Genomic DNA, 27,813 nt, shown 5'->3' with positions numbered 1-27,813 from the left:
ATTTAGGAGTGCCAAGAGGGGTTTTTTCCCCTATCTTAGGCCTCATAAGCGTTCGATCTGATGCAGATAAAAAAGGAAACAAAAGCTTTTATTAGCAGGAACCTATGTCATCACATTCGCGTTCGAGTTGTATTATTGCAAAAATTATTTTAAAACACATCAATTTCTATTTTTATTGTTACTTATGTTGCTACGACGATTGAAGGTATTAATGGCGATAAATTTAAACCCAAACAGGACAGATAAGTGTCAAGATTTGTAGTGGAGTAGGTACAAACCACTATTTACACAAGTTTGTGTCACATATGGGAGAGTATTAGCCAGCGGGGGCAAGAGCAACAAACACAATGTCAGCTAGTTTGATGACAACTTCCTACCCCTCTGTTAATTCTAAACCAAGTAATAGTGGGATGTGTGGGTGGTCGAATCCAATCCCTTCTGCTACTTGGTATGGCTGGATATATTAGGGATGAGTATCTTATTTATCGAATTTCTTTTTCTTATATAACTATTAATAGAATAAATTAAGTACGTTAAACTAAGTTTAATTATTTGGTAAAAAACAGCAAACAATCTTTTAATAATTTTAAAAAATTAAAATTTAGTTTAAAAAAGAACCAATCTCAAGCGCCATCTGTTGTGTGGAAATCGAAATATTTATTATAATCGTTAACTTTTAAATACATTACACTTAAGTATAAATCACAATTTTTATTATCATTAAATTAATTTAATATTTTTTAAATTATAAAATGCTTAGATTAATGTTTTTATATCGACGAGTTTTTTAATAATAATAATAATAATAATAATAATAATATATTTCTGTAAGTTAGAGTTCTGCTACGAGAGGGCGCTTTGTGTTTTGATTACACTTCGATCGAAGAGCGTGGTGCTTTCAGTTGAATCTGTGAAGGGAAATTGAACGTTTCCTAGTTAAGAAGAAATAATTTCAAATGAATAATTGAATATAGAAGTAGTATTAAATATATATAAGTATTTCCAAGAATCATATACGGTATAAAAGTTGTTGGTAATGTAAATATGAGTAAAAGTTACTTTTAGTGAAATTACATATAGATATACTATATACAAATTACCTAAAAGTAACTACTACTAAATTATGAATTAAATGTATAATAATTTATATTTTTATTTTGTAATTTACTTTATGAAAGTTTAAAGTATTTTCTCAGTTATTATTTGTATATAATCATCTATTGAAAATATATAATCCTGAAGACTTTCAGCAATATTCACAAGTAGTTAATACTGTTTTGTCTGAGATATGTTTCCTTTGACTTTTTTGCTCCTATGGGCTCTGTTAAGGTTCCAACCGTCTTGTTCAGAGCTTGAATTGAGCCCATTTTATTATGTAAACACTGTGAACATTAACAAATTCAATGACAGTTCCATTGGCTTCTTTAGTGCAAGCATCCTTAAATTGATTCAAACTAAAGAGTTGACATTGGAATAAGTGGAATATTTTAATCCTCATGGTGTAATAGCAATATTAAGCTTGTTATAATCAAGCATTAATAATTCTTAAATTTTATAGTTTCTATATATATAGAAGTGTAATTTAATTTTGATCTATGATAAAGGTATGTTTTTTGTTATTATTTACTGGTGTTCATTAAAATAGTGTTATAATTTTAGCCTTAGTTATTGGGCAGTATTGTCAAACAGTAATTAGTATATATTAGTCTAACCTTACGAAATATTTAGGTTTAAATGTAGTAGATATTCTTATATTTATTATGATTGACTTATTTAAGGTGTCATTTTCTATTCCTTCTCATGTGAATTGACTCTTTTATAGTCAGAATTGGCTTTTGCAAGGCCTCTCTAAATGCTGAGACAAACCTTAACCAACTTTTGGGCTCTAAATTTAGGCCCTGTTCAAGTGCATTTACCTATCAAAGAAGGTGTGAGTGCACTGACTGCAAGATCAGTCTCACCTGCAATGAACAAAATTGAAATCATCCATACTTTATTATATGTTTGACAAAGTAAATCAAAATTAATTTTTTAGTAACTGTTGGTAATTTTGTGATTTATTTCTTAATATATACAGTCAAACCTGTTTTTATGCGGGGGATAGGGACCGCATTAAAAAAACGCATTAAAAAAATCTCACGAAACTTCACGAATGGCTGTAAATAATAGTTTTCGCAACACAATTAAAAAAATAATTTTTTTATGCGGTCAACAGGGACCGCATAAAAAAAGTCTCACATAGAAAATAACTCAAAACCGTACGAAATAGAATTTATTGACAACAGATGTCAGCACTTGACTGCATCGTCTGGTCTATCGTCTGTTTTACATATTTTTGTCCAGGTGGTGTTTTGTTGACTTAAAAAGTAAATTATTTCATTTTTTGCATATTCATGCAATAATATTACTATAATAAGTGCATTTATGCTATAATAAGTTTATTTAGCTATAATAAGTCAACGCGAGACATGACGAATCGCACGAGACTAGTCGCCAACTATACCGCACAAATTAAAAATTCGCATTAAAAAAATCGCACAAATAAAAATCGCGCATAAAAAGAGCGCATAAAAACAGGTTTGACTGTAGTTATTTTCCTGTTGAATGTATAGTTATTTTTTTCTTATTTGAATTTATTATTGAAGAATAATTCGTCATCAGATATGAAAATTTAGGGGGAAAATACAGATGAATTGATTGAATTAAAAATAACTTATTTATTAAAAAATGTAAGAACATAAGATGCTATTTTTAACCATAGATTGGACAAGGGTCTATTAGAAGATCGATGGGCACTTCTGATACCACCTTCAAAATCCTCAAAAAAACTGTTGTTTATAACTTTTCATTGGGGCATACCAGTGCATTTCCCTGGCAGGTCACAAATCCTTACATCCTTCTAATGTAACAAAGTTGAAAAAATTAAGAGGTGATGCACTGCATACATTTTCAGAATAGTACTGTACATTGTTGTAGGTGCACAAGTCATCAAAAAAGTCTTACTATTTTTGATGGAAAAGGTAAAAAATGACCACTGGTCAAAAACAACTTTTGATAAACAGTGAGAATGTTCTAGGAGTTTGTGAACTATAAAATATTATTGAGGTTCAAATACTACATTGTACTTTCAGGTTTAGAAAATGTTTTTTCTGATATGTTTAATCTAGACATAAAATTATAGTTAACATGTTCACTGTGTTCTAAGTTAATAAAGCATTGTGTTTAACAACAGTGTTTTTTTTTTTTTTTATCAATTACCTATTGCTAAATAATAGTAGAGTGCAACATTCAAAATGACTAGAACTAGCCTGTATTACTGTAGCCTGTATTACTGTTGTTATCATAGTGATAGCCTGTATTACTGTTGCCAGGCTGTGGGGCCTACTGGCAAGACCTTTGCTCATTCAAATTATTATTAAATTAATAAAATTAAAAACAAAAGAAAATAGAAAATTTTTTGATAGGTGCTAACATTCAAGAAAGCTATTATTATTTGAAAGAGATAGTTGTGTTAAGAGTTAAGCAAAAATTCATTTTCATAAATGTTTATTTTCTAAATATATTGGATAATTTAAGTTAAATTTTATATTTTATTTCAGAATAAAAATTAAATTGCAAGGAAAATGTTAGTTCCTGTATTTACTGTAAATGTTAATCATAAAATATTACCTCATAGAGTCACAATTGGGTTATACGATGGAATTAATCCATGTATTACAGCTGTAACTTCTTCTGATAAGGTATTACAATTAATGTATTTTATATATTATGCATTCAAACAAAATTTAAATTTTTATATTTTTAATTTAGATATTTATTCACAATCCACATGCTAAAGCACGACAACTAGGAGGAAGACAAACAACTGGATCTTCATCAGAAATTAGTCTTTTAAATATAAATCAGACTATATCATCTGTTGCTGCTGGGAGATTAAAACCTGATGCTGCAGATATTTTGATTGTTGGAACTCCTACAAATGTCTTAGCCTATGATGTAGAAAATAATACAGATATTTTCTATAAAGATGTAAGTTTACTTAACTGTTGAGGCTCTTTAATTATCATCATCATTTATTAGAGTTAATTTAAATGTTTCAGGTAGCAGATGGAGCAAATTGTATTACAGTTGGAGATTTAGGTAATAGACATAAACCTTTAGCTTTAATTGGTGGAAACTGTTCAATTCAAGGATTTGACCATGAAGGAAATGATTCATTTTGGACAGTAAGTGTCATTTTTTTTATATATTAAATGATTTTTGACATTCTGTGCATATAAATATCTAAATTTTATATGTATTATAAATACATATAGACAATCAAACCCAAATTGTAGTAGTAATCAAGTGATATGGCTATATTAAGTGCTGGCTAGAACTTGACTAATTAATTTCATAGATATTATGCAGTTTGGAGTGAAAATAAGAAGGCAAGATCATTCTGCTCTGGATCAAACTTTTCTTCTAGAATAGTCTAAATTTATTAATTTAATTCAAAAATGAATAATAATAATATTTAATACAAGACTGGCATAACTGCCTCTACCATAAATCTAAATGAAGTAATTTTTGTCAATTATTCTTATTACCCTTACAGTTTTATTAACTGGGATAATGAAAATTTACTTATGAATATAAGCATAATGTTTAATATATTTATTCAAGAAATATGCTTTTTATGGCATTAGTTACTATTATAAACTAGCATGTAGAATTTAGATTAAGATTGCCTATTAATACATTTATTACATATAATACTTCCAATTTAAAAGCTTCTGGATAATGTAAAGTCACTTTAACTGTGTTATAATTTAGTGTAAGAATGATAGTTAGGTACAGTCAAATCCACTTTACACTGGATAAGGGAACAATTCATTTTAAGAGAGTTGTTTCTCATATTCCTGATTTTTCTCCCCTATGTTTTATGTTAGCTGGATTCCTGTTAATATAGAACTGGATAACAGCGTTCATTTAAGTGAGCACCTGGTCAATGGCATTTTTAGAGCAGAAGTCCTCATAAGAGAGCACTATAATTTTAAGAAATATTTACAAGGATCTTCTATTTTTAAACTTACGATACTGTACATCACCCCAGGATGCCTGTTCTTCAGTTATGTGAGTAGTAATATGAATATGTTAAGAATATCACATGGTATCAATTCATTTAGTGAGACCATTTGCTGAATGAGAGTATAACACATGATATTTCCAACACATTCATATTACTACTTACATAATTCAAGACTAGGCACCCAAAAAATGCTTGGCAACAGGACTCTTTACACTATAATATTTGGTGAAACTTCCATTGTTCAGTTTTCTAGTAAATGGACAATCAAATGATTTCTCACAGAATCATAATGAACATGTTGGTTTTACAGGACATACATATGAGAAGCAATTACATATTAAAAAGGGATCATGAAATGTATATGAACAAAGCAGTGCAGATCACATCCTTATGTTGAGAGGAAAAGGCAAAAAGTGATTAGAGCCAGATTTCAGATGTTATATGTCCTTACTTTAAGGCAATACTCAACTTATTTGTTTTTATACTGTATGTCTCATTAGAGAGCATTCAGAAATTTTGGAGCAAGGATGTTCACATCTTCTCATCTAGGCCTTCTATTGCATTTCTGAGAATAAGTGATAATAATGTGACTCGTAAATATACTGTATTTACTGATTATTTGATAGAACAATAAAATTGATGATATAAGAATGGAAACCAGTACAATGTGTGTGTAGTAAAATTATGTGATAATGAATTCTAACATTTCCAAGTATGTCATAAGTTACATAGAGCTTTCAAGACTTGAAAAAAATGAAAAGACTTGAATACCATTAACACTTGTTGGGTAATCTGGTTACCTTGGGTAATGGAGCATGGCACAGCAATCCCAAGGATGCTTACTTAAGTGGATGCAACTGTATTTGTATTGCATGACTACAGTAGTTAGTATATTAGCTTTGTTTTTAATCATGTCATTTTTTTTTTTTGCTTCTCTGTAATTACTTTTACACAATTCTATCTTTTAAAGTTTATTTATTTTTATTACAGTTTCAATTTGAATTTTAGTTTCTTAGTTAATTTTGTATAATGTACTTCAATATTTATGAAATTATTTGATAGGTGACAGGAGACAATGTGAGTTCAATGTCATTGTGTGATTTTAATCAAGATGGTTTAAATGAGGTTAGATATATTTTAATATTTTTATTGAATTAATGTAACAACAGTTTGAAAAATTTTATAAGAGCTTTTCCTATCATATTTATTAAATACATATTTTATATAATCTATTATATCTATTATATTATTACTATATATTTTATAGTTCTGTTAAATTTCATCAAATTGTTTTAAATATTAGATATAAAAATTAAAATTTATAAATTTTAAATTATATTATGTTTTTTAATTTTTCAGTTGCTGGTTGGTTCAGAAGATTTTGACATTAGAGTATTTAAAGATGATGAAATAATATCTGAAATGACGGAAACAGAAGCGGTTACTGGTCTCTGTCCAATATTAGGGGATTATTTTGGATATGCCTTGGCTAATGGTACTGTTGGTGTATATAAAGGAACTGAAAGATCTTGGAGAATCAAAGTAAGTTTTGCATACAAGCATACATGATAACATGAACACCCCAGGATATCTTCAATTAAACTTGAATTCATGACTATTTACAAAAATATAAAATTTTCGAGTCTTTCTACTTCCTGTTTCACTCCACCACAGAAGTAACAGTGTATTGGCTTGAATAAACTTCAGTAGAACAAACGGTAAGTTATAAAAAAACTTCACACAGTTAAAATTGATCGAAACGCCGACCTTTTATTTGAGGATTCGGCGTCCTTTAAAACTAAAACAATGATTACAACTTTTAATTACAACTACCTTGCTCTTTAGCACAATATATTACTAGTTCAGGCCCTCTGGTGGCGGTTTTGGGTAATCCTAAAGTTCATTTGCATACAAGCATACATGATAACATGAACACCCCAGGATATCTTCAATTAAACTTGAATTCATGACTATTTACAAAACCGCCACCAGAGGGCCTGAACCAGTAATATATTGTGCTAAAGAGCAAGGTAGTTGTAATTAAAAGTTGTAATCATTGTTTTAGTTTTAAAGGACGCCGAATCCTCAAATAAAAGATCGGCGTTTCGATCAATTTTAACTGTGTGCAGTTTTTTTATAGCTTACCATTTGTTCTACTGAAGTTTATTCAAGCCAATACACTGTTACTTCTGTGGTGGAGTGAAACAGGAAGTAGAAAGACTCGAAAATTTTATATTTTTGTAAATAGTCATGAATTCAAGTTTAATTAAAGTAAGTTTTACTATTGTAAAATTCATTTTTTTTACTTACTTACTTTTACTTACTGACCCAATATATATATTGGGTCAGTAAGTTCTTGGACTCACATGGATGAAGAAATAGAAATATATTAAACTTTTTACTAATAAAAGACATTACTATTTACATTTATTTCTTGAGGTATGAGCCACTTTGCTCTAAAGACTTTCTCTAACAGCAGATAAGATCTTCAAATTTTTATATAATCAATTTTCAAAATAGCCATTTAGTTTCTAAAAAAAACCTTTCAGTGAGAATTATAATCTATGCACATTCACAAGAAAAATATTGCATTTTTTTGATGATGTTGCATTCATCAGGAAGATTTTATATTTTATATATATATTTATTATATGTAATTACAGTCAAACCTGTTTTTATGCAGTCTTTTTTTTGTGCGATTTTTTTATGCGATTTTTTTTGTGCGGTATAGTTGGCAACTAGTCTCGTGCGATTAGTCATGTCTCACGTTGACTTATTATAGCTAAATAAACTTATTATAGCATAAATGAACTTATTATAGTAATATTATTGCACGAATATGCAAAAAATGAAATAATTTATTTTTTAAGTCAACAAAACACCACCTGGACAAAAATATGTAAAACAGACGATAGACGAGATGATGCAGTCAAGTGCTGACATCTGTTGTCAATAAATTCTATTTCGTACGGTTTTGAGTTATTTTCTATGTGAGACTTTTTTTATGCGGTCCCTATTGACCGCATAAAAAAAATATTTTTTTAATTGTGTTGCGAAAACTATTTTTTATAGCCACTCTTGAAGTTTCGTGCGATTTTTTTAATGCGTTTTTTTTATGCGGTCCCTATCCACCGCATAAAAACAGGTTTGACTGTATATTTTATTCATATTTTTAAAAGTTCTGTCAGCTTCAGTAATAAGTATAATTTCTGTATCTTCTAGTTTAATATTTATAAAATGAAAAAGTTAAAAGAAGAGTTCATATCACAATAAAATAAGTTTCTTCTTCAGATATCAATGTAGAATAAAAATATTATGATAATATAGTCTTTTATATAAAGATTAAAAATTTCAACAATATTTTTCAATATAAGTAACTGTACTCACAGCAGAAATATATTCATAATTATAAAAAAATTCAATGAAAAAATAGAGCAATAAAATTTTATAAAGAGTATAGTAATATATGTTGAAAAAAACAATTATTATAATTAATTTTATATTTTTAGAAAGAAAATGATTTAATTATAAACACACTTTTTCTACACATTATTGTAAAAACATTTGTTATTGTTAGATAGGAATTCAAAAACTGTTTATTGAATGTTAATCAATAATGATAGAAAAATATTTATTATTATTATTGTTATAAGTAATGAAATCTTGGATCTAGATCAAAATTACAAATTGCTTTCTGCAAATTCATAAATGAGGATACAGAATGAATAACTACAAAGCAGAAAGAACAAAGAAGATATACTCAGAAGATATTTCAAAAATCTGGATATTAGAAAAACAAGTTGTTCTTATTGCAATAAAAAGTCTTACATAAATAATGAATACTGAATGCTAACTGGTTAAATAACAACAGATATCTCCCAGGAAACATTTTAACAGAATATATATTTTGCTTTTCTTTGATTAATCATTAATTATTCTGCCAGAAATATATTTGATAAATTAGTACATTTTTCTGTGACACTTAATTGAAACTTTTTTATATATTTACAATAACCAATGTGAAAGTGTTCCAATAGTCTACTTCAAGGCTAAACTATGTTTAAGAGTTACTGCATTATTGTATTTTTATAGATTTGTGAGTAAAATAGCTGCACAATCTAAATAAAATTGAAAGTCTCCGATCTGCAGAAGAAAATTATATGATAAATATTTATCATATATTAATACTTTCAAATAACTTTATTAATATTGAATTAAAATTAATCATGTGATAAATGCATTATTTCTTGTTACATGAGTGAATGCATGGATTATAACTGCAATTTTCAAACATTTTATGCTTTTACTAAAAAGTTATTAATATATTTATTCAAATGAAACCAAATAAGAATACTGTATGAATGTTTAATAATGATGAGATTAAGATTTTAAGTTTTAGTGATATTTAACAAAACAAAAATAAATTTTGACTATTTCTCCTTGTTCATATGAAGCAAACTATTTGACAAAAGTTTTGTGCAAATTTCTTTAGAAGTTTTATTTTTTTAAGCAATTTCCCAGACAGTATTTATACTATATCATTTTTTAAATAACATAATGACAAAAAATTAAGACACAACATTTTTTATATATTTCAACAATTCAAAAATTTTACAAATGGTTAAAAATTGTTTACATGGCAAGTGCATTACAGTAAGAATGACTATTAAAAGAATTGCATTCATTGCCTGTTTAAATTTTAACAAGATTCATAAATGAATTCTGATAGATTATACATATAATCATATATGTAAAATCTTTTGTTTGAAGGGTAAGCAATTTATATTATTAATTCTAATATAATATATATAATGTAATTATTTTTTGTAATTTATAAAAATTTGATTATATTAACTAAGTATGTAGGAATAATTTCTTTTTCCTGTTTTAACAATTTATTTTTAAAATTCCAGTCAAAAAACCAAGCAATATGTATATTTAATTTTGATATTGATGGTGATGGTGTTCCTGAACTTATAACTGGATGGAGTAATGGAAAAGTATAAATTAAATTAATTTTTTAAACAGCTATTATTTTTATTATTATTATTTAAATTGTATTCCCTTTTTCAGATTGATGCAAGAAATGTTCAGTCAGGAGAAGTTGTATTCAAAGATAATTTTTCTCATTGTATTGCTGGAATTGTTAAAGGAGATTATTTAAAAAATGGACAAGAAGAACTTATATTTTGTTCAGTTGATGGAGAAGGTTAATTATTTAATTAACAATTTTATATTAGTTATTAAATATTTTAAATTTGATTAATTTTAGTTAGAGGCTATGGTGCAAGTACTACAGAAATGAGACATCACATATTAGACGCAAGTTTTGAACAAGAAACAATCAAAGAATTGAGTCAGCGAAAACAGGTTAAACACTAACAATACTTCATGCATACGTTAAACTTTAAAAAATGCTAAACAGATATGTTTATATAATAATATTTATGATATAAAATAATTATATTTTAGACTCTCTTGTTGGAACTTAGAAATTATGAAGAGAATTCAAGAATTGGTAGTAGTGGTGGAACAAGGACTTTGAATAAACCTAGCCATGAAAATGATAACTATGGTGTTATTCCTGTAATAAGTAATTACAATTTCTTTTTGAAAATCATTTGAATACTTTTAAATTTGTAAATTTCTTCACAGGCAAATACACAATTGAAAACAGCACTGTCTATAAATAGTGGATCTGAGAACAAAGCAGTATGTATAATTTAATTATAGCTTTTAAATTTATATATCTTAATTATTATATTGTTTTTAAAAATATACAAACTATATATATGTAATTTTTCAAACATTTGGAATAAAGATATGTAAATTAAGTAAATTTAAGGTAAAGTCACTAAAGCTTGACATTGCACTAATGGTTGACATTTCCAAGATATTTTCTCAGGTAAATCTCTACAAATATGTATATATTATTTAGAAGATATAAAAGATGATTTTGAAGTTATGGGAATGAATTGCTGCAATGATGGAAAGACTGTTTTTAAACAAAATGAATCCAATATTAGAATTATTACTTATTCACAAATAATAGATGTACTTCCAATGCCAAAAATAATTGTAACTGGAGATAGGATTAAATAGCAATTATCTACATTTAATTGTTGTTGATGGTTAAATGTCAACTTGTAGTGATTTTTGTTTTAGGCTGTGTCAGCTAATAGGGCAAGGACATTGATTCAAGAATTAAAATTTTTTTCTTTTTTAATTAACATATATTTTTTCAAAATAATTTTAAGTTAACTACAGAAAGTTTGTGTAGCAATTATGCTAGGAATTGTTTTTGTTTCAAAATAAATATTTAAGTTATTAGCAGAAATGGAATATTTTTTCTTAGTGTCAATTACTGTCTTTACCTTACTTGATTGTATGTTTTAGATTGTATGTTCAACACCTGTATAAATACATATGTGAATATGTAAATGACTGTTGTCTTATTAAATACTTGTATTTCAAAAAATTTCAGTTTTATCAAAAATTAGCAAAGTTTTTAATGAACAGATATTATTTAAACTATTAAATTTAATAATGGGTGAAAGTTTTAAAAATAAAAGTAGATTCAAAATTTGTTCACAAAGGAAATGAAATCTGCCAAAGTTGATAAATATCAAAGTTAAAATTAAATGATAAGAATTTATATTTTTTTAGTTTTAAATAAATTAAGATATGTGAAAGATGGATGTTATTTAAGATGTTAAAGATGTTTAAATAATGAAATTTATAAATTTTTTATATTGATGATATGAGACAGATTTAATAAATAAGGTTAGTAATGCTGTTAAAGAAAAATAACATAGCTACAAGGAGATAATAGAGATTAATAATAATAGAGTATACAATAATATAGTTCTTTCCCAATAATCATCTCTGCCAAGTGACGTTTATATCTATCATGTGATTTACAAAATGGCATCATCCATATTAAACTGCACCAGAATCAAACAGCAAGCTGTTATTTCAGTTTTGATAGCATTAGACCTAGTGAGATACATCACAGAATGTGTGCACAATATGGAGAGGAGTTCATGTCACTACAAAAAGCTTGTTCATATGTCTATGCAGCTTATCATCTATGTTTTTCAGTCTCTTTAAATTTTGAACCCACTTTCAAGCTTTTTGCAACCACATGCATGACACTCCAATTATGCATACACCCTACAATGGACCTCATAAGTGACCTGTGGCCAATGGAATAACAGCTTGCTGTTTGATTCTGGTGCAGTTTAATTTGGGCAATGTCACTTTGTAAACTACATGGTGGATGCAAATGCCACTTGGCTGGGATGACTATTGGCATAGGATTGCATTATTGTATACTCTTTTAATATTAGTCTCAGCCTTGACACTACATGAGTTTTCTTTAGCAGTGCTACTAACCTTATTTATTGAATCTTCCTCATACAGGATATTCATAATAGTTCACAGGAAATGTGTTTAAGTAATCTGTATATATTACAATTGATTTATTGTTCTAAAGCAAATTTTAAGAAAAAAATAGGAAATGCTACATTAATATATTTTTTAAATACTTTATTCATTTGTTTCAATTATTTTAATTAATTAATTTTCTTTTTTTTTTAGCCACATGTTGATATATCATTACAAACAAGTAATGATACAATTATAAAATCTGTGTTAATTTTTGCAGAGGGTATATTTGATGGAGAAAGTCATGTAGTGTAAGTCTATTATTTTCTTTCTAACATTTTTATTAGTACAGTATATTTAATAGTGATGATAAGTATTGAAAAAATTATTTCTTTCAAATAATTGCAAGTATTTTAAAGAATTCATGTCAATGAAATTTATAACACTTTGATGTTTTTGTTGTAATATGATAGAAAATTACAAACATATTTATATATATAATACTATTGACAATCTATATATTGTAATTTTTTATTGTAGCTTCTGATATTCAGACATTTATTTAAGTCTATATATTTTTCAAAAATTACTAAGAATTGACTTTTCTTTTTTTAATTCTGCATTGAAAAGTTATGCTTTTCATATAAAACAGTAAATTACAGGTAACATACTGGTATGAAATTGTTGTTTTTAAATTAATTTCTGTAAATATTTATACAATGAAAAAAAAATATGGTTGATTTATACATTGAACAAAAAATTAACTTCAAAATCGAATGAATATCAAATTAAAATTATAATATTGTAATAGAATTAAAACTTTGAAATACTCTTACAAATATTAAAAATTGCTTGGTAAAGTAAAGTAAGCCAATAGAAATATTATTTTTTAATCTATTTACTGTAAATAAGTAATTAAAAAGTCATGTATTTAAATATTATATTCATGTATTCATGTAATTAAATATTCTTATACATAAAAATATTTCATTAAAATAAAATAAATTATTTTTCAATATTTTATTAAAAACTTTTTGAGAATAAATAAATTTTTCTTTTAGTCATCCAAAGGAAAATCAGTTAAGTTCAATAGTTCATATACCTCTTTTTCCTCCAAAAGATATTCCCATTGATCTTCATATCAAAGCATTAGTTGGATATAGGACAAGGTAATCATATATACATTTGCAATAAACAATTTGTTTCTATGTTTTATATGATTCACAAAATTTTACTTTAAAAAATTTTTAGTGTGCATTATCACGTTTTTGAATTAACTCGTCAACTGCCAAGATTTTCAATGTATTCATTATGTACAGAACCTATCAAAGAAGAACCAAAAAGTTATGTTAATTTTATCATTAATGATAGAATACAAAGGGTAAATAAAAATTGCTATAAAAATAATTTATAATGGCTTGAAAAATAACTTTTTGCAAAATTTTAATTATTTTTCAGATGGTTACATGGATCAATCAAAACTTTTTACTATCAAATGAATATGAAGTGAAAGGAGATGTCAAAATAAGTTTTCTTTCACTTCGCACATCTCAATTATTAGTAATTAAAATGGATAATTCTGGAGATGTAAGCTATTAAGTTTATTTTAAAACATTTTATTAAATTTTTAAATCAAAAAATTTTTGTTACCTATTGTAAATCCACACTGTTTTTTCTGATAGCCAAATTTGGCTATCTGAAAAAGTAGTGTGGCTGTCTACTTTTATTAAATTTATTAATGCATGTTTATTTAAGTCATATTAAATTTAAAATAATACTCACTGTATATTCAAATTACAATATATGAAAAAAACCAGTTTATAAATTTATTTCAATTATTAATCAATAAATGATGACTTACATGAAAATTTTATTCAAATTTTAAAAATGAAAAGAAAAATAATTTACATCATGCTTAAAATAAACTTTAAAAGCAGCTTTAGACTATAAAATTTATATTGATCATATATGATACTTATAAATTATTATCATTTATAGAAGATTCTGAAAATTCTTTTTATCTTTAAAACTTGTGAAATTAATAAAGTTTTTATGAAATTCTTTAATTCTTACAGGAAAAACTGTTGTTACAAATTAAATATATTGTGGGTAGAATAAATGACAATTTTTTTGAAAGCACAGACTCATTTATTAATGAACTAGTTATTAGTACCATAAAGTGGAGTATTCTATTCACCACTTTTTCCCCATTCTGTAAAGAAAGATTAATAAATCTTTTCCAGTTAAAGCTATAAGGTTAAAGTTTTGTACACACACTGTGCAAAGACTGTAGAAACACATATCAGAATTGCAAACTAATTGATGGGTAAATTTTTTTATATAGCACAATAAAATGTGGTTAAAGTATTCCCATTGAAGAAATTACACCACTGTTAAAATGTGCTGAAAGTTAAGAGAATAAATTAAATTGGAATAAAGTTATCATAATAATATGCTTACTTTGTACTATAGCATCGATTAGATATAAAAAAAATTAATGTTGATGAAAAAACCAAATTATTTCAGAATAATATCTGTTTTATTATCTATTGAGTATACACAAAATTATCATTTCAGCAAATTTTTGTTTGGAAAACAAATCTCTTAAACCTAACCGAAAACCAGATGTTTTTAATTTTTGGGATTTCAAACACACTTAATCTGCTTTAGTGAATTGCTGGCTTCTAACACATCTTCCCAACTGTACTCCGTAAATGAGCAGAACTTAGCCCCATCCAGACTTTGATCATTGTGTGGCTGAAAATGCATAAACACTGCACTGTTCTGTTTTCCCAGGAAAAGTTCTCCCTTCTATTCAAAAATGATAAACTCCCTGATTGTATTTTTATGGCTATTTGAAACACAACCATTCTCATATTTTAATAGTATTTAACTGTCAGTAATAGAAATCCCAATTAGTATAAAATAAAAACAAATGTTAGGATTATTTTGTGCCTCTTTTAAGCTATTTTAAAGTACATTCAACCTAACTCATAGTAGAAGCATAACCTCCTTTGTGTCAACTTTTGAGTTGTAACTATAATAAATCATGACAACTTTAAGACATAACAATATTTAGAAATAATTAAAATAAACTTAACTTTATTCTGACTTCAGAAAGTACCATAAAAGTAAAAAACAGTATTAAAAAAAAATGCACATTTTTAAAGAAAATTTTGAATATGAGGAAGCAAAGAACTGTGGGAAGATCTAATAACTTCAGGAAGGTAGATTATGATTCCATATATAGGAGTGAGTTGAAACTAAATCATTTTATTCATGATTTTCCATGATAGGCCAGGCATTTGGTAAATGGTACAAAGTCAGTGGCATATTCAAGATTTTGAGAATATGGATGCTGCTCAAGGCATCTGTCTCTCGATGTTTATTGAGAATGTTGCTCAATTACCTTAGAATTACTTTAGTTATCTAAAGCCATGCAATATGTAATATTATATTTATTTTTATTTTAAAGTAACAGAACTGATTGCTTTGGTATCAAGGGGGGTGCTTCAGCACTGTAAGCATCCCTATGCAAAGTACAGTACATTTGTTTTATGGTACTGAAATAGTAGTGGACTAGTAATTGAACTAAATGAGTTAATATGAATAAGTAATATAAACTAATTAGTTTAACCACTAGTTAATAAAGCCAAGTGTTTAATTAAAACTCAACTTTGGGTTCATAGTCAAACAATCATCAAACACGGTTTCAAAGAAGAGGTAATAAATATTAGTTAACATTAAAAAAAAGAAACAAAATTTAAACTTGAGTAAAAACAGAATTTGCTTTTTAAAAAGTTCTGGAATTAAATGGCTATATGAATATTCCTACCATTCGAACAGTTTCTAAAGATCAGTTTGACCTTCTCTCCTTAGACAAAGGTTCAGCTGACAAATGTTCTCTTGACAGCACTATTCTAAGAAATATAATTTAATCAAGCTATAAAAAAAGTAATTAAATTCAAGACAAAGCTTATTTATTTACAGGTAACAGTTATGACAGATGATATGGAAATGGCTGGTGATGTAATTCAATCAATGGTTCAGTATTTCAACATTGATGATCTGCAAGTGACAGCAGAATTTCCTCAACAAATAGAAATATTAAATAACTTATTATCAAAAGTAAAAATTTTTAATTCAGTCTTTGCAGTCAGTTCTCTTAATAAATGAATTATTTATTTAATGAATAAACAGGTAGAAGAGTTGCAATCTGTTCGACAGAGGCTTTCAGCCGACATGGCTGATAATTCAGGTGCAATTCGTAGTTTTGTTATACATGCTGAAGATGCTCGTCTAATGGGAAATTAGTAAGTTATTTATTTATTTCATAGAGAATTAACTGTAAAATATAAAATTAAAATGTCAGACATTGTTATAATTTAAGCAAAGCTATGAGAAAGTGGTATCAGGAATTACATGCTCTCAACCATGAGCTAATTAGCAATTATAAGATACGATCTAATAATCACGAGGAGCTTTTGAATTGCTTGAAACAAATTAATCAAATTATTCAAAGAGCTGGACATCTTAGAGGTGAGTAACGTATTTCAATTTCTTTATTAAAAGTTTAATTATTTTATTTGTGTAATAAAATAATTTTATTAGCTGGAAAACCCAAGACACAAGTTATTGGTAAATGTCGCAATGCTATCAAGAACAATAATTTGAATTCTTTAATTAAAATTATTCAGACAGGTGAAGCTTGAATAGACATAGATGCTGAAATTCACTTTAGTTTGACTGATTACTGTATGATGCATGATTTTTAAGAAGTTATAATAATTCTTAATTCTATCAATTTTCAAATTAAAAAAAAAATTAAAGTTTGCAATAAATGCATTATTTTAATAAATTAAATTATATTTATTTTGTACATTATATTTGTAAATAGTTTTAAATGTGCCAGCCTGTCTTTAGATATTGGGACCAATATTAATGCTGTGATATTTTGAAACTGCTCTGTGATTTATTGTAATAATATGCATTGAAAATGATTAATGAAAATATTATTAAATTTTATTATGAGTGCAAAAACAACTCTCAGAAATTCACTCAATATGTAATTTTTATAATTAAATTAATTTTTAGTAGTGTGATAATGAGTTTTTTAATAAAAAGTTATGAACTTGGCATCATCTTTGTAAATAAAGAAATTGCTATTTGTTTCAGAAAGTTAACATTTATTAAACAAAAGAAACATTTTCAGTTAGGATATGACCATCTTCAGCTTAAAATCTTGCAGCTTTATAGTAAGCATAGAATACACGTGGTACAGAATGCATTCAAGCTTGTATGTACTATATTTCCATACATATAATAACATGTTCTTATAGATGGGGGCAAAATCAGCAGTATTTTTATGCAAAGTTCACTATTTTTAAACAAACTTATAATATAGGAAGCATTTTTTTTTTTAATAATAATTACCACAGAGATGTCACTGAATAGTTACTTTATCATTCCATTACATTTAATTTATGTTGATGCATCAGTGCAGTGCTTTTATAAGCAAAGCACTAAAATGTGTTTCTAAAATGCAAAAACAAGTGATATTCACATATAAGAACATGCTCTTATTTGTACAGAAATACAATATACCATATTCACATGCATATAAGATGAGGTTTTTATTCATTTATCACAGATTTAAATTTCTAAGTTGTACTATATGCATGAACGAAACATTCTTTGCGTTTTTGCAAATAGTTTTTGTGAACTGTGTATTCGCATTGTTTTACCAGATGCTTACCAGTAACTCTTGTATTTAAAACATAAATATTTTATCTGGGTCATTTGAATTGTTCTTGTATATTGTCAGGAGTAAAGATGAATAGAAATAGGAAAAGAAAAGCTTTTGAATTGAATTCCAGATTGAAAATCCAAAATCACTTGGGAGCATGATATAAGTTTTAATCCATTCCCACATGAAAACACATGATTATTCGGGAAATCAGAATTCGGAGAAACTCATAAGTGTAATTGATGGAGAGTGAATTCGACTGTTAAGAATTGGCAAAAAAAGATTCTGGATTGTCCAGCTTTACACAAACAAATTATGTTGTTGATTTTATAAGATTTTTCCTTAAAGTTTAAAATGCCAGTAATTTTTGTGGGACAATGTGTGCATTTACGTTCATTTGATATTTTACTTGTGATTAAATGAAATGAAATTAGAATTGTATTAATAAATCTAATTTTCTTTATTTTGATCTTTAAAGTCACATCTCGTCTTATATGCAAGTAAATACAGTATATTATATTCTGCATTATTCTAAGCTGTTACATGCCAGATTTTACAATAAAAATGGTCCAATTTTGATTGAAAACATTTCTTTTGTATTGGGTATGAAGACGTACAGTACAAGCAGTGATTTCTTTATGATGATTCTTTTACACATTTGTATTATAATTGATTTGCACTTTATGAATGAATAAAAATTATTTATGAAAAAATAATGTTTACGGTAATTTTAATTGAAATACTCAAATTAAAACAAACTATAAATTTTTATATATGAATCCTAGAAAATAAATTGTCTTACGTAAATAAAATTTTATTGCGTAAAATTAATCTAGATCAGGGGTCACCAAACTACGGCCCGCAACGTCAGTTCATCCGGCCTGTTGCTGCACTGTACCACGAATGAGCTAAAATGTAATTATTTATATGGAAACAACATAGATTGTAGATAAAGTTACTATGTAAAAAAATTAAAATAAGTGTAAGTAAAAATGCCAAAATTAGTCCAATCTGATTGTCGCATCTGACAGTAATAAAATTTTTAGATAAATCAATGAAATAAAAAATTTGGCGCCTTCTTGCAACTTTGGATATCAGAGCACTTTTTGTATAACTACCTGCAATGAAGTTACTAAGGAAAGCGATTGCGAGCTTGCTGCAGCAATTGCGTTTGTGTATTGGTAACTAAATATGCTGGTTGTCTTTATTTATTGTGTATTCGGTGTGCTGTATTGAACAAATGGTTATATAGCCCACGCTCGTCATTCTCTCAGTTGAAAAAGTTTGGTGACACCTGATCTAGATTGAAGCCATTAAAAGTATTATCCTACTCCACCTGAGCTTAATTCATATTATTATTCATTCTTTATTTGAACTGATAAACTTTATTGCAAATTATGGAAAAATTGTTGCCATTTAGCTGACAATATTCTGATCTCTTGCAAAAATATATCCAATCCATTAAACAAAAATAAATTTAATGAAATTTAAAAATATTTTTCTTTAAGTACTCTACAATGTAGAAACTTTTTTAACAAAAGTAAAATATTACAAATGAATAAATTTTTAATGCTAACTTATAATTAGAACATATATAATAATGTTTTAAAACAATTAACGAGTTTAAGTGAAATTTACTAATTTTAGTTTTTACCAGTATAATGTCAATAGTATAAAATATTTTTTATGTGATTTTAAATATTTTTATTTATTAAATATTTAAGAAACTAATTTATAAAAGTGAAATATTCTCTGATAATGTCAAAATTATGGTATTTAATAAAAGTATAATTTATAATCTTCAAAAATGATCTATATAAAATATTTTGAAATAAAAATTAAAAATTTATTACATAAATGAGTTTAATATGTGATATAAAAATAATATGTCATTCATTGTTTTGTTTTTATATCATTCTTTAATATTTCTGTGAAAAATGCTCATTTTGTATAAAAATTTGATATCTTGACTAACCAGTTTTAGAAATGAACTGATTTATCTATAAAAAATTTTATGCATTCAATCTTTTGAAGAATCGTTAAGAAAATTTTCTATGGTAGACTTTGGATCCAATTGTAGCACTCCTGATTTTTCATAATTAATATGAGTTAATATGATAATTCTTTTTACTTCTGTGTCCTTACTCTTTTAAATTTCTGTGTATATCCTGTCTACTTGGACCTTGTTTATTAATAGGACTTATTATACTGATTTAGTTTCTGATTAGCAAATAGAGGAGATCTTAGTCAAAAGTCAAAATATATTTTCACCTGAAAATCTATTTCATATTTTTAATAATTGTTCAAGAGTGAATTTTTTAAGCTAACATATAGCAGTTTAGAATATAAGCAAAATATCTTTATTTTGACTTAGACCTTCTCTATTTTCTAATCAGAAACTACACCAGTATAATAAGTCTTATTAATAGACAAGGTCCGAGTAGACAGGATATACACAGAAATTTATATGATACTTCCTCATTGTTTACTAATGGCTGACATAGTTTTTAGATTAGGTCTGTTTATAATGGACAGAATTAGTCTGTAGTATTTTCTATTTTTCTGTAAAAATCAGATATGAATTCATTCCACTTGTTCATAATTTTTCATAGGTAATTTAGTGCAGGAGTTCCAAACTTCAGTTATGCAAAAGATTAGCCACTAATGTGTAATCCAAGTATTAATATAACAAATTCAATCAAACCATCTCAGTTTACATCTCAAATATAATGGTCTGTTCAAGTCTCAGATTGCTATCTATGGCTCAATTTGCAAAAGAAATACATCCTGTTTCTGAATTTTCTTGTAGATTTGTTTGAATTTGTGTGCTAAAATTGAAAATTGTATGATATATAATTATTATTATGTTTTATAAAAATATTTTATAAAAGAGAGTGTTTAAATAGAAAATAGTTTAAAGCTATTTCATATTTTTAATTTTTATGTAATAATTGTTCAAGAGTGAATTTTTTTTGTTAAGATATAGCAATTTAGAATATAAACAAACACAACTAATTTCATTTTTAAAGTTTATTAAACATTAAAAACACAAATTCACAACTATCTTATTAAAATTAGCATAAATTTATGATATGATGTGAACAATAGTAAAATGTAGACCATAAATTGTATGTATTTAATTGTTTTATTAGATATTAAAAACTTGTTAACTGATTAATTAGTGAATTAATCAGTGAACTTATCAGAATCAGTAAGAAATTATATAAATAATTACTTAATAGTCACAAGTAAAATAGTAATAAAAAATGAATAATTCAAAAAGTCAATTAAAACTATATAAAAAATTATTTCAGAAATTTTCTCTTCAAAATTTTATACTTTTGTTGGTCCATTAATGAAAAGAAAAAATAGGATATAACTTTTTCCTATCCGGGAACTAAGAGTCTATCTTTCAATGCCTATTGTCAAATCCACAGTGGGGATAGGGGAGTATTGTATTTGATTTTACCTGAAAATGAAAGTAAACATAGTCATATTCAGGTAAAATCAACTGAAAGAATTTCCTGAGATTAAACTAATATTGTTGTAGTCATATTTGTAAGTTTAGTTTCTTTTAGACTTTATATATGTATAGTTTTAGTTTTTGTTTAGTACTAAAATTATATTTGGCTGACTAAAACCAAATTATGCTAATTTCAACTTGAACACAAATCTCCAAAACAGTGGACTGATGCCTTTACAGATGATATTTGGTCCTATAAGAATTATTATAGGAACTTATATTAGTCGTATAAACAAAGCCAGATTTTGAATTATGGCCAAAGATATTACATATAAGTTTATAAGTGGTTCTTTCTCCTTCATCAGATGTTGATAAATTTGACAGCTTGAGGATCCCATGTTATGAAACTATAGTTTTTATTTAAATCCAGCACTAACTCTAAAGTTATCTTGAAAATTAAAGAAGTTGTCTCAAATACCTCCATACTTTATTATTATTATTATTTAAAAGAAAATATATAGCAATTATTGTAGATTAATTCATTTAACAGTAGAGCAGACTGATGCCATTCCAGCAACTTCACACTTTGAAATAACCGAATACATTTCAAATTCTTATTTATTTCTAAAAGTTATAAAATACCGTGTAAAACTATATAAAACGATGTTGGATAATGCAATAATTAAGTAGAATAAAATAAAAATATAACATTTTATTAAAGACTATTTAACAATAATAACAAATATTTTTAGATGTATAGAAGGTATGCATTTAAAAATACATTTTTAACATTACAAATATAATAAATAAATTCTTTAAACATAAAGTCTTTGATCATTCACACTTTTATTTCCGGAACTTTTAACTTATTAAAGGTTCTTCTGTCTGATAAAAGGAATCGAAATTGATCTTTTCGCTATATCTTGCCAACACAAACAAGGACACTACACCAATAAGAATGCCTATATTTTGAAGGAGGAATACTTTTAATGTTTTACCAACTCCTTTCGGTTGAGTTTCTCTAATGGCATCGTTTAATTCTCCCATCTACAAACGTTCAGTTAATGAAAATTTAATATTGAAATTTGGTATATTTTTTCTTTAAGACTTAAAAAATAATTTACCATGTCTACTAAAGATATGTACAGAAACATTCCTCCAGCAAAAGCGAAGATATAATAACTTCCTTCTGCTAAGTCTCCTAATACCACACCAAATATAAAACCGATATAACACGTACAGGCCGACATGAAATTGTATATCAAAGCTTGTTTCATTGACATTCCTGCGTTAATTAATACTGCAAAATCACCTGAAAAAAAGAATACTGTATAAGAAAATTATCCATTAAGGAATAATTACGCATTCATTCTATTGTTAATATATACCTAATTCGTGAGGAAATTCCTCACAAACAACGGCTACAGATATGCTTATCCCGGCCAAGATACTTTCGGAAAAGGCTGCTCCTATTGATAAACCATCGATAAAGTTATGAAATCCATCTCCAAATATGATCATCCATGCTACAGTGGCCACCGTGTTAACCCCGTCTTTCCGTAATGGCAAGTTATGATCGTGATTATGATATGTTAGTGATACCTGGAAGGTAATTAATATAGTTTCTCTACATACATTTATAATACAAAGATATACTTACATGACTGTCATCATTAAAGTGAGAATGGCTAATATCCATACTAGTTTCTTCCGATTCTCCATCTTTCATTATGTTGTTTGTAAAATTAATGATAGAACAGTTATCCTTTTCTGGATTATCCACATTAAATGATTTATGAGAGAGTAAACATTTAATATTAGTTTCTTGGTGTTTTCTCTTCTGTTAAAGAATAATATACATATAAGTTTAGATTATATTCTCAATTGAAATGCTACAGAAAGTTATTAAGAATTTCCTATACAGATCGCAAAGAACTGTTGCTAAAAGTCCAAATATAAGGACAAAATGAAAACAACTGAAATGGTTCGGTCTTATTCAAAGATCAAGGCCAAACAGGTTCTGGAAGGGTGAACCCTTCCAGAACCTGTTCGGTCAAGAACACAAGAAGAAGCTAGACCAACAGAATTTAGAAATGAACTACAAGTATATCAAATTTATGAGATCTAACAAGAAAAGGCAAGGACAGACTGAGTAAGATGGAAAGTTTCCTAATGATTGTCTCCTGAATTTCCCAGATCATTCTAACTGGACTAATCACCAATGGCCGAGTGAATAAAACCACTTAAACTCGTGGGTTCGCACTTCACCAACGGACTGGCCATGTGGAGTTTCCTGGTTTTATTTACATACTAGCACTTAAATAAGGGCCAGTTTCCCATAGAAAGTCCTCCCGAGAGGCACCAACTTTGGCAAATCGCCCTATCAAACCATCAAACTGGACTACAGGGAAGACGAAGAAATTATATATATTTTTTAATATTTTAAAATACAAATTCTTACCTTTCTGGCATCCATGACTATTTTCATCAAGTGTTCACTGAGAAAGAATACATATATTCCACTAAATATAATGGCAGCCTTCCATAGATAATCATGCTCCGCATCTTGTCCAAGTAAATTGAAAGCCTTTGCAATAGAAGAAAATTTAAGATAACTTATTTTGTAATTGAAAGAATCAGAATTTGAGGATATCATACTTGCGGTATAAGATGAAAAACAGCGCTGCTTCCTAAACTCCCTACAGCTAATCCTTCGAAGAGCATGAGTAAATTTTTATATAGATCTTTACTTAATACTGGTAAAACGAGCACACCGACTAAAGAACAAGCGCTGATGACTGTGATGCAAAGAATTCCAAGTCCCCATACTGGAAAGAATCGAGAAATTGTAGTGCTGTAGAGAATTAAATAAATTTGATCAATTACCTGCAATTGCGGATGGTTTGGTTTTGGGTTTAGTGTCTAAGGATTGATGATGGCAGTTAAATCCTTGATACATTTGTGAAAGTAATACGGGGCAAAGGCGATTCAACGCATCGTTTAAAGTTTCTGTTGTGTTTGGAAGCAGATCGAAGAGTTCCTCGGGAGATAGACACTGAAAAGAATTTATTATAAATTACAATACTAAAATTAATAAATTTGTTTTGTATAAAATAAAGAAAAGATCCAAAATTTCTGAATAAAATAACTCAGAACTATGAGTTAATTAAGTATAATTTGCCATAGATAATTACAAGCACTTAAATAATTTTACTACTGTTACCGAAAATTTTATACTAATCCAAATAAATATACTCGACATATACTAACGAGGTTAAAAATATAAACAGAAATCTACTCACATTATTAATGTCGTAATTACAAAGTGTTTGGTCGGAAGATAGGCAAGAAACGTTAGGTCCATTGACAAAGGAATGACGAAGATCGCGAACGAAAGTAGTGAAATCATTAATTAATTCATCCCTGTTTTTAGTCGGTGACGAAGAACGTAACAGATTTTGCCACGAAGAAGCTTGTACATCTTCCAATTTGTAAGCTTTAGTCGTATATAAAGCTTGCAAGATAACGAATAAAAGCGCAATGTCCATTCTTAGTTAAAAGTTCTGTCGACTCGACATGTCAGCGAGTCAATGTTTCAATTTCTGTTCACATTTAAGTTGGCGCGATTACTAAACATTCGACCAATCGAACCGAACGTTTACAATTGTCTCGTATTATTAACTCCACTGATTAGGCGATTGAACAAGTTAGAATTACATAACCTTACTTCTAAGTTGAACTGTTTTAACTTCGTTTATTGCCTTCAGGGGGATCGTGTTTCGTTTCTAGGAATGTTTTCTAATTTATTCGACATTGAAAATATATTCAAACTAAAGAAAATCGAAAGTTAATACGTTTATTCGTATGCAAATAAAATTTAAAAAATAAAATAAAATAATGTCCTTTCTGTAAAACTTCTAGGCCAACTAGTCGCGTTATTTATTTGTTTCTTTTTTCAGTTATGCTGTCGAAACACGGAAATTTATGGAAAAAATTTGTATCTTTGCTGGCCAATATGATCGTTTCGTATAAAATTAAATGTCGTTATCGATTTTTATGGCAAAATTTTTGCTTGGATATGGTCGAAATGCTTTTATATTCGTTTATTTATTCCCAATAACCTATTATATGTAGCACTAAAACCTGCCATTTCCGAGAAATATATGTTTAAATATGCTAAACATTCCTAAATTTTATGCGGAAATTAATAAAAATTTATGTATAGTTTTCTATATATAAAAATATAGTAAAAACTTTCTTTAGTATTCCTTATTTTATTTACATTATTAATTAATTTATTTCATAATTTCATTAATCTACAATCATTTAATCTTTATAGTATGATTACTTGTGTAATAATAACGCTGTAAGATAAGAATATTTTGATAATATGCCTATTTTGAATCGTGATCTATGGACTGGTTATAGTATGAAATATCTTAGACTACTATAATTAGGGCTGTACACTGGGCAAGACACTAGGCTTTTTTCTTACTGTGGTTACTAAGAGAAACTGTTTAAAATCATAACTGTCATGGTTTCGACCAGACCCACAATGGGAGCGACCGAGTGCTGAGGGATGAGGCCCAACATATCCGGGACATTATCCAAGAATTTTACATGGAATGGTTCGCTCAGATTCGATTCAGTGCCCCCAGAGCGATAAACTGATGCCTAATAGCCTTCGCCATTCGACCCAGACCCTAGGACTAGGGCCTCCCGGGCTTCTCTATTTTTTCTGACTTAACATTCTTGGTTTATTACACTTCTTTCCTTGTAATTGAAATGTCTTCTTTTATTGTATTTTTAATTGAAATTACTTAAATTGAATTTCTAGGCTTTATAATTTAAATTTTATTATATAGACTCCTGGATCCTGTACAGATCTAGGCCCCAGTGCGGTTCCCCTCTTTCTCTTCGGCTCTGATCATAGAAGTGGCCTAAAAATCAGCCAAACTTCTGTCTTATTTAATTACTTTATTACTACAAAAAATTTGCTAAAATTACCGAGTTTCTTTCAAAATCATAAAAAAAATTTACACAATATTATCTAAAAATTAATATTTATATTGTTTTTTTTTTTTTAATTTAGAAAGCAAAATATTAATCAAAACAAACGCAATTCATTTCCTGTATACAATACTCTGTATTAAAAACATTTCCTTGATCGCTCGACACGATATTAAACTTGAATTTAATTGAATTACGCATAATTTCCAAGTAAAACAGAACTTAAAATAGATAATTACGATGTATATAAAGGTTAAAATTTATAACTATTTTTTTTTTCTTTCTTAAATTTTTATTAATGCTAAACAATTCAAAGAAAAATATATATTTTGTCCTTCTAACCAAGCGAACCGAATTTACGACTTTTGCTTTTAAAAATTTCTGTCAAAATACTTCTATTTCCGCGCTTCTCGACGTATTATTATACATTTTACTGTTACGCTCTGAGAATTTTTACAAGTTTGAAAGTTTACGAAGGTTAAACTTTATGTAGATGATAGTATTTATTTTATACACTTCCAAATATCGGGTCAGGGATATCAATTTCTTAGAATAATCGATTGGAATTAACGATTTTTGCTTAAATATGCGATTACCCGCTCTATTAATTTTCGAAAATATTTTTAATACCTTTAATTATAATAATTTTTTTATGTCCTAATTTTCTCTCCTATTCCTGATATTGCTAAACATGTTTTTTTTTTTCATTTTTTAAATTTTATTCAATGATACATCAGTAATAAGTTACCAGTAATTAAGTCCCATTCATTTATATGAGTGTTTGAAAGATAATATTTCATAAATTACATAATTTTTTCTATAAAATTAAACTCAAATTTTAATAAATTAAAGATTAATTTGTATGAAAATAAATTTATTGGTAGTTTAATCCATCTCTGATTTGAGATAATCTCAAGTTTTCATCTTAGAAACAATAGAATTTGTGAAAATGTAAGGGATAATTTGTGTGAAAATTAGAAAAATATTTTTAATATTTTATTTTTAAAGTGTCAGATAAATCTTATTACTTATCAATTAAAAAATAATCACTAGAATATATAATATATATATAAAAAAAACTTGAATTTCTAGTCTAGAGGGATTTTTTTTTTTTGTAAATTGATTAGAAATTCTTTC

At 27.1% G+C, this 27,813-nt stretch overlaps 2 protein-coding genes across 2 annotated transcripts; one reads left to right on the top strand and one right to left on the bottom strand.

Moving 5' to 3' along the window:
* The first annotated feature begins 880 nt into the window (after positions 1 to 880).
* Positions 881 to 17,850, top strand: LOC136986529 (Bardet-Biedl syndrome 2 protein homolog). The gene is made up of 19 exons (XM_067284079.1): positions 881 to 1,038; positions 3,600 to 3,740; positions 3,811 to 4,029; positions 4,101 to 4,226; positions 6,134 to 6,196; positions 6,431 to 6,613; positions 9,985 to 10,071; positions 10,145 to 10,280; positions 10,344 to 10,441; positions 10,544 to 10,657; positions 10,727 to 10,783; positions 12,671 to 12,768; positions 13,519 to 13,626; positions 13,709 to 13,838; positions 13,916 to 14,044; positions 16,448 to 16,585; positions 16,658 to 16,770; positions 16,848 to 16,996; positions 17,069 to 17,850. Exons 2-19 carry the CDS (start codon positions 3,624 to 3,626, stop codon positions 17,167 to 17,169), a joined length of 2,166 nt encoding a protein of 721 aa, XP_067140180.1. The 5' UTR covers positions 881 to 1,038; positions 3,600 to 3,623; the 3' UTR covers positions 17,170 to 17,850.
* Positions 17,851 to 22,358: 4,508 nt separating this feature from the next.
* On the bottom strand, positions 22,359 to 25,373 carry LOC136986611 (metal cation symporter ZIP8-like). The gene is made up of 8 exons (XM_067284194.1): positions 24,969 to 25,373; positions 24,553 to 24,721; positions 24,325 to 24,494; positions 24,128 to 24,253; positions 23,327 to 23,506; positions 23,055 to 23,268; positions 22,791 to 22,978; positions 22,359 to 22,713 (listed from the first exon to the last, which is right to left on the bottom strand). The coding sequence occupies exons 1-8, from the start codon at positions 25,212 to 25,214 to the stop codon at positions 22,528 to 22,530; spliced, it is 1,479 nt and encodes a 492-aa protein (XP_067140295.1). The 5' UTR covers positions 25,215 to 25,373; the 3' UTR covers positions 22,359 to 22,527.
* Positions 25,374 to 27,813: the final 2,440 nt, after the last annotated feature.

The sequence above is a fragment of the Centruroides vittatus genome, unplaced genomic scaffold (assembly GCF_030686945.1).
Source record: "Centruroides vittatus isolate TY-2023 unplaced genomic scaffold, ASM3068694v2 scaffold_1152, whole genome shotgun sequence".
NCBI lineage: Eukaryota > Metazoa > Arthropoda > Arachnida > Scorpiones > Buthidae > Centruroides > Centruroides vittatus.
Note: the sequence above shows the minus strand (reverse complement) of the source record. Positions and strands in the feature narration are given on the sequence as shown.